The sequence below is a fragment of the Rutilus rutilus genome (assembly GCF_951802725.1).
Source record: "Rutilus rutilus genome assembly, chromosome: 18".
NCBI lineage: Eukaryota > Metazoa > Chordata > Actinopteri > Cypriniformes > Leuciscidae > Rutilus > Rutilus rutilus.
Genome location: NC_140231.1, coordinates 23,624,534 through 23,638,379, shown reverse-complemented (window position 1 = coordinate 23,638,379; position 13,846 = coordinate 23,624,534). Strand labels below are relative to the sequence as shown.

General features: G+C 37.6%; 1 protein-coding gene across 1 annotated transcript; it reads left to right on the top strand.

Annotated features, from left to right (window-relative positions):
- Nucleotides 1-427: 427 nt before the first annotated feature.
- On the top strand, nt 428-11,412 carry LOC311277535 (pyroglutamylated RF-amide peptide receptor; the record flags this gene model as incomplete). Its single annotated transcript, XM_084387854.1, has 6 exons — nt 428-758; nt 5,267-5,425; nt 7,181-7,242; nt 8,089-8,321; nt 10,125-10,222; nt 10,750-11,412. The coding sequence occupies 6 exons, from the start codon at nt 428-430 to the stop codon at nt 11,232-11,234; spliced, it is 1,368 nt and encodes a 455-aa protein (XP_084243980.1). The 3' UTR covers nt 11,235-11,412.
- Between the last annotated feature and the right edge of the window lie 2,434 nt (nt 11,413-13,846).

Sequence of the window (13,846 nt, the reverse complement as noted above, 5' to 3'; positions counted from 1 at the left end):
ATTCAAAAAATGAGCCATAATACAATGTGATATCAGGCATTGACAAGAAGGAGCTAGAACAACTAAAGGATATTCTGACACACTGAGAGTCAACAGTGGGGCGTCATTATAATGCTGGTATCACACAACTTTTGACTGAACAGGTTTTTGTCAAGCAGAGCAGCAGCCTGTCAATGAACACAACAGATTGTCCCAAAATCAGATAAAGGCATGAAAGCCTTCATCATCATCAAGGAACAACCATGACAAATGCCTGTAAGCCATCATTATCAAAAGAAACAAATCAATATAACACAGGCTCTATGGAGAAATCGCAAAATTAGACTCCAGAGATCAGAAGAACTGTTGCTAGACCACAGTGGGTGCTATAAAGGAAGTATCAATACCGGAATTCTTCAAACAAATTACACCCTTGAAAACCATCAATATGAACCTAACCGCCCATCTTCTGGACCTCATGCTGAAGGCTTCCAACCTCTCTCGCTGGCAGTTCATCCAGGAATACTCCATTCCTCCATTGGTTGCTGTGCCCAGACTCCCTAGTGCCCTGCTTCCGGTTTTTGGCCTGCTCTACATGCTCATCTTTGGGTTTGCGGTGGTGGGTAACGGGGCGGTGCTGGTTCTCTTATGTCGCAGGAAGGCTCTGCAATCTCCCAGCACCTTTTTCATTTGCTCTCTGGCACTCAGCGACCTTCTGATATCCATAGTGTGTGTTCCTACCACACTGTTTCAGCACTTCTTCACCAACTGGTTGGCAGGTAGAATTATTTTTTGTTCACGCTTGGCAGAAATCGTAGTTTCTGTTGTGTTTATGATGTTTCATAACTGTGTATATCCATTTGGCCCCCTCATTTGTCCTTCATTATGTTTTTTGCAGTCTCAGTTTTAAAAAGCGAAAGCTTTGAAAATGTAAATATAAATCGCTGAAATAGAGAGTACATACGTGTATACTCTTAGTTCACAGTACATGAGCAAAGACGCTGATGAAACTAATAGAGTAATTTATGGCAATTAATACATAAACTCAAAGTACGGTGAGTAAAGTGTAAAGGTTTTCAATGCTTTCTACACATTCTTTACTTGTTCATTCATAAACCTACACAATTCAAAAAGGTTTGTGCTACACTTCAGTACATGGGCACTGAATAAAAGATGCGCTTGAACCATGAATTCATTCCAGTGAATAAATCAGGTGCCAAACTGCACATACCCTTGAAGCACAAAAATGAGCATTGAGGTTTTTAAACGAGACATAAACTGTTTAAAAATGTCTAGGTATCTTAAGGTATCGTCATAATTCATTCCTTTTCCATCTCCGAAAAGGGTTTCTGATGTTAATAATTCACTGCAAAATAAAAATCCTGTCATCATTTACTGACTCTCATGTTCTGCCAAACCTGTATGTCTTCTGTGAAAAATGCCTCTGTGTTTTTTCGGCCATACAATGCATGTCAAAACGGTCCAGTGTTGTTTTGGACCCTATTGACTTTAATTGCCTGGACAAAAACAGTTGAAATACAGGTTTGAAATGACATGAGGGTGAATACACAAACATCGAGAAAAAAAAGAAAAAAAACATCGAAAAATAGTTAATTTACATAATGTAATGTATAATTTCTGGAACACACATTACTCTGACAGACATTATTATGCTGTCAGACAATTCAATGGACCTGTACATAAGATTTTAGCCTTCTTCAGCTTAAAATTTTGCTGATGGCTGATTAACATTCACGGCTATCCTAAAAGTAGACTATAGTCTACACTATATATGGAGTTATCATCCATAAATGAGTCATCGTGACCAGAAACAGCCTCACTAAGACCGGAAAGGCATTGTTGTGCTTAAACATCTGCATGTTGTGTGCTCGTAACTGCATTCATCTGTATTTGTGTGGTATGGTTTTTCAATTCCTTACGTGCAACAAGTCCACTCACATTATAGAGCTCCAAATAGCCATTGATGAGATGGAAGGTCACCACTGATTATCATCAACATGCAGTTGAATTATAAATTATCCCTTTTAGCCGAAGTTCTTGGAATCCTTGCAGCTGCCCATATTTCCATAATTACAATGTTTGTGTAAATAACAAATGTTAATGTGCTTGTGTTGCTGTAGAAACAATGTTCAATTATTTTTGTGTGTTTTTGAAAAAAGTATCTTATGCTCACCAAGGCTGCATTTATTTAAAATTTAAAATATAAAGATAAATGAATACTGAAATATTATTACAATTTAAAACAACAGCTATTTTAATATATTTTAAAAATGTAATTTATTTTTGTAATGGATAAGCTGTATTTTCAGCATCATTACTTTAGTCTTCAGTGTCACGTGATCCTTCTGAAATCATTCTAATATGCTGATTTGATGCTCAAGAAACATTTCTTAATATTATCAGTTGAAAACACTGATTCAGCAGGATTATTTGATTAATAGAAAGCTCAAAAGAACAGCATTTGTTCTTTTTAGCAATGTAAAAGTCTTTACTGTCAGTTTTGATCAATTTAATGTGCCCTTTCTGAATAAAAGTATAATCTTTCTTTAAAAATAAAATAAAAACTTACTGATCCCAATGGGATATAATGCATATACAGTGCTGGTCAAAATTATTTGCCCCCTTGGTAAATATGATCAAAGATGGCTGTAAAAAATGTATCTGCATTGTTAATCCTTTTGATATTTTATTTAAAAAATGCAAAAATCTAACCTTTCATTGAAGTAAAAAAATTTAATGTGGGGGGAAAATCACATTATGAAATAAATGTTTTTCTCCAAAACACATTGGGAACAAGTATTTGCCCCCTTTTATTAAATACTTTTTGCAACCTCCTTTTTCCAAGATAACAGTCATTCCAAGAGTCTTCACCTATAATGCCTGATGAGTTTGGAGAACACCTGACAAGAGATCAGAGACCATTCCTCCATATAGAGCTGGTAAGTCCCGCCCCTTCCGTAAAACCCCGCTGGACCTCTAGGTTGAAAAATCGTCAATGCAAGTGAATGGGAGAAAATAATTATTTTCTGGTCCCGTTTGAATTGTACCATGAATGTGAACATATGTTGTCTGTGAATTTTTTATATAATCTTTCATGTTACGAGTTTGACAGTATATGGTATGATTCTTCGGCTAGCAGTTGTGGAAAAGACATAACGAGAAAGACTACATGTCGCCTATGTGACGTCACCCCATAAAGTTGACTTACCCGTGGTTTTCGCCAACCTCAACGATTTTGTCCTCTCCCTGAAAGAAGGCGGTGAAGTGCACCAAAGACACAGTCATGTTTAGCGGGATCCGTGAGCTAGTGTCCGTGTGCGAATGGTGGTGACGTTTCAAACGCGTCGAAAGCAGCGAAGAGTTGTAGTCCACAAAGTGCTCTCACACAAAGTCTAACCGTATCAAACTTCTACCCGCTAAATTGTAGCATTCTTCACACGAAAGATTATATAAAAAATTCACAGACAACATATGTTCACATTCATGGCACAATTCAAACGGGACCAGAAAATAATGATTTTCTCCCATTCACTTGCATTGACGATTTTTCAACCTCGAGGTCCAGCGGGGTTAGCGAAGGGGGCGGGACTTACCAGCTCTATACAGAATCTCTCCAGATCCTTCAGATTCCCAGATCCATATTGGCGCTTCTTCTCTTCAGTTCAGGCCACTCATTTTCTATCGGGTTCAGGTCTGGGGCTGGTATGGCCATTGCAGATGCTTGGTTTTGTGCTCAGTGACCCATTTTTGTTTTGATTTTGATGTTTGTTCTTGGATCAATGTCCTGTTGGAAGATCCAAACATGGCCCGTTATAAGATTTCTAGTACAGGCTGTCAGGTTTTGATTTTTTATCTATTGGTATTTGATGGAATCCATGATGCCATGTATCTGAACAAGATGTCCAGGACCTCTGGCAGAAAATTAGGCCCACTTTCAATACTTTTACTTCAATAAAAGGTTAAATATTTGCTTTAAAAAAAAAAAAAAAAACCCCAAAAGGATAAACAATTCAGATGTATTTTTTTTACAGCCATCTTTGATCATATTTATTAAGGGGGCAAATAATTCTGACCAGCACTGTATATACATCTTTATTTTTTAATTAATTTGTATTTATAAAATCTAATATTTGATGCATTAAAACAAACAAGTTTTTTAGTTTGTCCAGTTCTGGACATTTTATTTCATCATAATAAATGACTACTTTTGATTGGCCGTCAATGGAAAAAAAGAGGCTTTTTGCAGGGCCTACAAGCAGGGCCTAACTGGACCATGATAACCCAACACTATCTCACGACCAATTCGTACGAATTTGTACGAATGATAAAAAGTTGGCTAATTCGTACGAATTTGTATGATTTGTCTAAACCCACGTGATGGGTAGGTTTAGGGGCGGGGTCAGGGGTAGGTCATTCGTATGATTTCATACGAATTGGGCAATTCGTAAAATATGTACGATTTTGCAAAAATAATTATACGACAATTATAATTATAATATATTATTTATATATAAAAATAATACGAGTGAGGTCGTATGAATTCGTACGAATTAGCCACCTCGTAGAATTTGTACGTTTTCCCGTGAGATCAGGTTGGATAATCAGCCAAAATTTGAACACTTGACATAAACCAAAACAAATATTAAGTAAATATAACCTCAATTATCAGTAAGACAACAAGCTATGCCTGCCATTTGCTTTACTCTACAAATCAGGCATAGTTTGCAGTTTGCATTGCATATGCCATTAGCATGCGTCATGTTGTGTTTTAGATTCTGTCTTTCGCAAGAGTCATTGACCTTTCATGTAATGGCATGGCATAATGAAGGACAGTCATGTCCAGCATGCAGCAGATATATTATTCTAGATTTCATTTGGAATTTTTGAGGATCAGTGAGCTGGAAAATAAGGGTTCTAGAAAGCTCCTCGTGACTTCTGAAAGAAGACTGCTCCTCAAATCCATGGCAACACAAACCCTATCTGCGATATAGTAATTATGAGGAGCATTGTGTCAGAAAAAAATGTGTATGTGGTCCTGTTCTCTACCCTTCTGTCCTCATCATTGTCCATAAAGACCATACATTTACTGCCCACACATTTCCTTCTGTAAATTAGCCTGGCTCTGAAAGTCTCAGTATCCTATTCCATATATTGTTAATTATCAACAGTTAACCCTATCCGCTGTGTACTGTACATCTGGAATTATTCAGTCATTCATCAGTCCACTGATTAATTTGCTGTCCCTAATTAATTTTTTCATCCACAGGAGATTTTCTCTGCAAGCTAATACCATTCCTACAAGTGACTGCTATTGCGACAAGCATGCTCACCATGACGTGTATTGCTGTAGAGCGTTTCCAGGGAATCCTTTATCCTCTTCATGTCCGCAACAGCTACTTTCTCTGTCATGCCATCAAGATGCTGGGTGAGTTATGGAGAGAGAGAGATTAAAGAATTTTGCTGAGTGGTTATTAACACTTACAACAGCAGCTAGACTTTAAATTTGTTAATACATTTAAAGGGTTAGTTCACCCAAAAATTCTGTCATTACTAACTCACCTTCATATCATTTCAAACCTGTAAGGCTTTTATTCATCTTCGGAACACAAATGAAGATCTTTTTGATAAAATCTGAGAGCTTTCTGTCCCTCCATAGACAGCCACACAACTAAAGTTCATAAAGAGACCATAAAACTAATCCATATGAATTGAGCGGTTTAGTCCAAATTTTCCAAAAAGACTCGATTGCTTTATATGATGAACAGATTGAATTTAGGGTTTTATTTACTTGCTACTGCCATATAGACACTACACGCTGCTGTGATCAAGACATGCTGCTGCTATATAGTGTACAATATAGTGTACATGAATAATTACCCGTAGCAGATCTATACAGGTGGAGCAGGTTGAGCACGCAAGCTCATTGGCTACTGAAACAGCAGGAACCAATCAAATGTGCCCTATAGATAACAATATGATTGCAAGCAGGTTGAGTTAAGGACCTATCAGCCTGCACCATCTAGAGTTTCATGAGTGAACTTTGTATAATGGATGGGGTCCTCTTAACCCTTAAATGCATGAATGTTTAGCCAATCATTATTACATTTGGGTCTTTATGGCCGTATACAATTGTTACAAAAAAATAATGGGAAAACAGTTTATTTTATTTTATTTTATTGTTATATTGTTATATTGTTTAGAATTAATTAATTTAGGAATACTAAGAAGGTTGATGTCTAATTTAAAAAAAATTATGTCCCGGGTCACTAAAGAGCCGAGGTATGCTTTTAAGGGTTAAAGATATAAAATATACATTTTAATGTATAAACACCCATATTACCCATATTTAATGTATAAATGTTTACATATAAACATGTATACAAATATAATGTATAACTATTTTTAAGTTAAAAAATATATTTTTTTGTTTCACGTAATATAATGTAATAAAAATAATATACCAATTTTATATGTATAAAGACAACAAAGTAAAATAATTCCTAATAATTTACTACACTGTAAAAAATTTGTAACACTCCCAAATCAAAAATTTCAATTGACCGATAACATCTAAATTTTTCAATTGGCACAAGTGAAAATCTGTACATTTAATTTTAGAATTTACAGAATTTCACTTGGGCCAATTGAAAAATTTAGATGTTATCGGTCAATTGAAATTTTTGATTTGTGAGTGTTACAAATTTTTTACAGTGTATAATATACTACAAATATTTAATGTATTTTATTTATTTGTCCTACAAAATATTTGCATGTTTTCCCCCAAGATTTTCTTTCCGTTAAAAACTAGTGCTGTCAATAGAGAGAAAAAATTTCGGACCCGTTTTTTACAAAGCAGAATGAAAAGTAATATTTTCAAATTTAGTTTGCGGACCGCTTGTGGTTTCCGGACCTCAGTTTGAAACCCCTGAACTAGACAATACTGACATTTAAAATTCTAGAAAATAACAAATATTTTGGCTTTTTGCCTTATTTTACACTGTCTGTGTGGTTGGTTGCCCTGGCAATCTTTCACAAACAAAGATATTTTGAAGAATATTTCAACTATGATGAAAGTGCAAACTTTAGACCCCACTGACTTAGACCCCAAAAATATCTTCTTTCAATTTCTTTTGAAGTTATCGGAAACAACAAATATTATGTCTTTTCCTTCATATTACAGTGGCCGTGTGGTTGGTTGCCCTGGCAATCGCGGCTCCCATGTGGTTTGTCCAGAAAGTGGAGGTAAACATGCGACCTTAAAAAAAAAAAAAAATACTACATTCACATGTCATTTCCAGAACAATCCCTATCATCACCACTACATAGACCACTCTTTGTAGAGTAAATGGGCCATTTAGAGTTTGCTCACAGTTCGCTGCTGGACATTATGTCACAGACAAAACTCGAGTCATTAACAATCAGAGACAAGGAACACAGTGAACTGGGACAGAAACATCAGTATTCATCTTGGTATCAGCTGAATCTATCTGAGGGAAGAAACAAATGTACTAGTTATCATTTAATTTATGAAATGGTTTGTAATTATTAAACCAAAAGATGACATGAAAGAAATTGTAAAAAAGCTGCTGATAGTTTAAATATGATCAGAACAAATCTAGCCATTTGACTCAGTAATTCTCATGCACGGCAGTGGCCGCTAGAAATAACAGATGCATCAACACTATTAGGTTCAAATTAGATGCTTGCTGTGCTAGAATAGACCATTGAGGGCTTCAAATGCAATGTTCATATGTTTTCATTGAGATAATAATGCCTTCCCCTTATTGTGTTTTTGCTTTATGTGTGCAGCTTTCACGTTCTCTGTTAGCTCTTTTTTCTTCAAAGACGTCTTGCATGAATCACCCCAATCAAATGGTCATTGATGTCACGCTGTTTAAGGCAGCAGATAAACTTCACGAGAAGGATAAAAAGCTCTCTTTACCCATTAGAAATGCCTGTCAGTCAGTAAATCAGACCCTTATATTCATATATTAGCTGCCTCTATCCTTTCCTCCTATCCGTCAGACTTTTATTTTAGAAACATGATAGAAGAATGAAGGGGTCACATAATGAATTTCCTCTATCCAGGTGAAATATGACTTCCTGTTCGATGTCCACTACACCTGTTGTTTGGAAGTCTGGCCAAGCCAGCGACAGAGGAGAGCCTACACTACCTGCCTGTCCGTGCTGGTGTTCCTGGTCCCCTTGGCGACCATGGCCATCCTGTACTGGAAGATCATGCGAGAGCTCTGGGGCAAACACAAAGTACATGATGTCATGTTTCAAACACTTCCGGGATCTGAAATCAACAAGATTACCAGGTTAGTCTTCAAGAGAGCACTCCAAAAATGCTTGGTTAAAAACAACCCAATTTGGCTCATTTTGGCAACACAGCGCTTGATCAAAAAGGGACAGAATCAGCTCTGAGTTGTTTTGGGGTTAAATGTTTGACCCAACATGCTGGGCTTTTTTAAATTTAACTCAACTATTGTTTAAAAATGATGATACCGCTGGGTTCAAATTAACCCAAAATGGGTTGGAAATTAAAATCACTCACAGAATTACAATAGTAAAAACAAAGGTAACAGTAATCAAAAAAGCGAATGTTTATTGATAAACAAGAACACCCAGAAATGGACAAAACTTGGCACTGCTCTGTCCAGTATGCGTCCTCTGTGCTTACGTAGACAGAATGCAGTGTTTCAGGACCTCAGACCAGCTCTTCGTCTGTTATGGTGGGAAGCTGAAGGGAAAGGCTCTCTCCAAGCAAAGGTTGTCTCACTGGATAGTGGACGCCATTGCTTTGGCATACCAGCAGCAAGGTCGACCATGCCCCCTTGGTGTGAAGGCACACTCCACCCCGGAGTGTGGCTTCCTCTTGGGCTCTCGTGCCTCGCTAACAGACATCTGCAGAGCTGCAGGCTTGGCGACACCCAACACATTCGCCAGTGGAGCCAGTGTCCTCTCATACTCGCTTCAACTAGCCGGTACTAGGATCTGCTCAAGTGTCTTCGCTTGCTTGCCATTCCACTCCTCGGACTGGATATATGCGATATTCTCCTCAGGTGAGCTTCCCCGAGAAGCCCTGAGTTCCTCCAGCGCCGTTGAAGTCTACGCCAGAGTTATGCCACCGGCAGCTTTCGCGTTGGCTAGGTGCCTCCACGTGCATGGTTCCCCCCTTGGGCGACCCCCACATGTGTATTTCCACTGTAAGCCTCTCTGAGCATGTGTCTTTTCCTTGGCAAGCCACCTTGCCCCCCCTGGGTTTGAAACATTCCACCCTGTGGGCTGGACACCCCAGTGTTTCTCCATATGCAGCCCGCTCGCGGGTCATATGTGTATTCTGTAAGACCCATGGCATTTCTTTGCCATTGGCTCGTTTTATAATACTCGAAGGTGAGAGGCTTTCTAAGCGAAACCCCATTTGTTGTCACGACGTAACGCCTCCGTTCCCCTCAGGGAATGAGGGTTACATACGTAACCGAGATGGTCCTTGCTCCATTTCTATTCACCAAGGATCCTGAAAAAGGTTGAAGAACCCTGGGCTGCCAGTAAACAACAATAAACATATTTCACTAGTTCACACTTACAAATAAGTCAGATAGAATAAATGCGTATTTGGCGTGCTGTCCGAGGAGAGGGCTCCGGGCTCGGTATTCGGCCCGAACCCAGAGTACTCCCCCCGTATTCCTGGCTGTGAAAGAACAAGCCAAGGGTGAGGAGTCGGGGTGGTGGAGGGATGCTGAAACTGTCAAGGAAGTTAGGTGAGTTGACAGAGTGAATATATATGCTTCCTCTCATGCTGATAGGGTAGACATGGTAATTGTTTGATGAGATGATTGATAGATTGGTTGATTGATTGATTATTTGAACGTGCTCCTCCCGAACTTTGTTTATAAAACATCATATATATATATATTAATATTCCATTTAATTATACGCTGCTTTTGAGAGGTCCATTGAGCAGATGCTTTCATATTCAAGTATTGTATAGCGTCTAGATTGTTGCTCTTGGATCAGATGATCTTGGTAGACTGGTACAAATGAAATGCTGTTTGATTGACACCCCTGTATTGTGCTTTTAATGACATGTCTGTAAAAATGGAAATGCCTTTCATTCTCAGGAGGAAGAAGCGTGCAATAAGAATGATGGCCACCGTGGTGCTGCTCTTTGCTGCCTGCTGGGCACCTTTCCATCTGGTCTCCCTCCTGCTTGACTATGGTAACACAACATTTCTTGTGCCCTTCTCTCCTGCTTACTGTTGTCAATCTCCCTGTTTTTTTTTCTGCCTCTCACGGGTAATGCAAAACAATAATAATAATAATTTGACACTTTTGCCTGTCAGCCAGCTGCTGTCTTTTACCCACTTCAGGTTCTCCTCCTCCTCAAAACATCAGAGGGTCAACAGATCATTCCTGTGAACCATCGGCATGCAATTTTTCTATATATATATTTTTTTTTTATCCATTGTCTCACACTTAGCACTATGCGAATATTGTGAGATTGGTTTAGTAGCTACTAGTGACTCTATACAAAGATTGTTATCTTGTGCGCTTATAATAAACAGAACTTTAGCGTGCATTGCTGTGATTGCTTTTGGTGTCATTGGGCCTTAACTGCCAATATTGTGCCAAAAAGAAGTTCTATTTTTGAACTGTTATATCACACAAATGAAGTTTTCTTGATTTGTGGGGAAATTGGCTTACAGTTTTATAACTTACCTTGCATGTCTGTTTCTCGAAACACAGGTCAGCTGGAGCTTGATCTTGACTCTGAGTTTCTCCTGGTCAGTGTGGTTCAGATCCTGGGATTCAGCAACTCGGTGTGTAACCCGTTGGTTTATGCCGCCCTCAACACCACCTTCAAGAGGGACCTGCTGGCTCTCCTCACCCGAGGATGGAGCTCCAGCAGAAGAGGTTGCTGCTGTAGCAAGTGTTCCTGTTGGTCCTGGAGGAGTCACAAACGAGTGGGCATATCAACAGTGGAGTCAGTCGAACCCAGACGGGGCCTGGAGACGACATCTAGACAAAGAGAGATCAGGTCATGGAGTAAACCAGCATGGGAAGCTGAACCAGAGAGGCCTACGTCTAACATGTTTCCCCCCATGAATCTTCTTAGTGCCATCAGATCCAAAAAGACCTCCAGTACCATGATACTTAGCGTTATTGACCCTCCACACACAGACAGCACGTCTAGTTTTGACCAGCCTCTCAGAGTGAAACTGGGAAAGTGAACTCGCTGACTTGATGACTTCAAGAGTTTTAAACCATCTCAAATTCACAACTGTAGTATTTTTGCTCTCGAAATTTCTCCCACAGCTAATGATGTGGATTCAACAACCTGCAGGTCCCAGTTTTCAGACCTTTGAAGGATGTTTTTGCATTTGGAGCTCAATTAATATCTGCACGATAAAGATGGGAGCGAGTCACCAATGAAACAAATTGAGATGTTTTTGAAGTACTTCCAGTTTTTGAGCTTCTGAAGACCAAGCTACAGTATGTCATTAGTTTTGGTTCACTCTGAGAAGATCATTTATCTGTGCACCTTTCCTAGACTTTGGTCATTATATTCTTGCTTGACTGGATTATTTGTAGAATAATGTCCTGTCTGGTATCTAGGAGTGTGTGCAGCCTCTTGCCTCAGGGAATGTGGTTTCTGTCTCCATGGATGGCCCAAAGTCTCCTGGAGGTTGTTAAATGTATTAAATGTAAATGTATTAGAGACAGCAGGAGCCTGAAGAGCTAGTTGGAGGTGCGCAGCTGAGTGTGGATAACACACTGTCCATAATAACAAACCATGTGGATTTATAACATGCAGTTAAGAGTTAGCTGCTAGGGGACAACTTGGAGATAGATACCACTTGCTTGCCAGAACACACACGTTTGGCACCCTGATACCTCAGCTCATCATAGCATCAACATAATTTAAATTATTTTATTCATTATTTTATCAAAAGATCACATTTTAAAAGTATTTGTAATTTTGATTATATTACATTCATTGACGTTGTAAGTAATCATTGATTTTTATTTTTATTTGTTTCATAAGGTCTCTGGCATTCTCTTTTTCATTTCATTAAACATTACGTGGCACTAAACTCCATAATATAAGATAATTTTAGAGTAAATAATAATAAAAATACAATTATTTTAAATACAAATAAAATGGCAGCTATTACTAAATCATCTAGAAATTAGGGATTTTTTATGCACTCACTGAAATCTGATGTTGCTGTTATTGTGTAAGGTGATACATTTTTATTTAGTATGTTATTTTTTAACATAGGTTGTGTATTTTGTCTGAAGACATCCTACAAAACAATGTTAAATTATGTTTAAAAAATGGAATACTACTCTTTTTGTAAACTCTGCTTGCTGTGCTTAGCTCTTTCCTGCTCTGTCAGGTGCCTCCCTGAATCCTGCCTGTGGTCAGCATTCTTAGATAAGAGAGTGTCTGTGGGACCTGTGTCCTACTTCGTGGCAATTTCAATAGTAAGAAATGGTGTCTTTGCTGCTGTGAATATTTGCTAGGGATAAAGTAGAGCCCTTACCTATTCTTGAGTAAAACCTAAGCTGCCTTACCCAAGCCGTACTGTTTGAGGACCGTCTGACAGGTCTGGTATGACAGGTGGTCATAAGTCATAAAATTGTGTTGCTGGAGGACAGTTTCATTGATTGGAATATGTTTGACATGACCAAGAAGATTTAAAAGCACCACTATAAAAATAGAGTAAAATAGTGTAATAAAAATATTGTAAGGCACCACTATTTATAAAAGGCAGACACGCACACACACGTTTTATGGGGACTTTTATAAACATAATTTTTATACTGTATAAACTGTATAAACAGAAAATATTCTGCATTTTTATAATTAATAATGATTTATATGAAAAAAAACATTTTTTTGCCAGCAAACACTTAATATGGGTTTGGTATTAAGTGTCTTGGCAATCTTGGAAAAAGGAGGTTGCAAAATGTATTTAATAAAAGGGGGCAAATAATTGTTCCCAATGTGTTTTGGAGAAAACATTTTCCATAATGTGATTTTCCCCCCACTTTCAATTATTTTACTTCAGTAATAAAATATTCGATTTTTGCATTTTATTTTAAGGATAAATAATGCAGATTTATTTTTTACAGCCATATTTACCAAGGGGGCAAATAATTCTAACCAGCACTATATATAAATATAAACAAACAATAATAATAATAATGAATATTATCATCAATAATAATACAAATTTTCAACTATAATTAATATTTAAGGCATCATAACGCCATAAAATTAAAAACAAAACTTAGACTTAAAAATGTAAAACACCACATCTTAAATGAATCAGTAAAAATTAATTTAACTTTTCTTTCTTGGACTTCTGATGGATGAACTTGCCATGGAAACTTTTTGGTATTTTTTTTTTTTATTATTATTTTAAAACAAAACATTCTACAAACAACTTTGCAACAGCAAACATTTGACATTCATAAACGAGCAAACAATTGTCTAAGGGGAAAAAAGGAGATACAAAACTTCTACTCGTAGAGAGATATTGTGGAAAATAAAGCGTAGAATGAGCGAGCACTGAGGCATGCATCTGTGTTAGAGGCGTCAAGGCAGAAACAATGTGGCTTTAATATAAAACTAAAAACATGTATAAAACCTCAGAAAACGCAGAGAAAAAGATGCACCTACATCTGAAGAGACACTCAATGTTAAATTCAGTGCAAAAAAAGAAAAGATGTGAGAGAAAAAAAAAAAACACTGTTAAGATGTGAAAAAAGGTCCCTTGAAATTGATGCAGGTTTTTTCTCTTGCTATTCAACTCTTACGTCAATAGATGGCAGT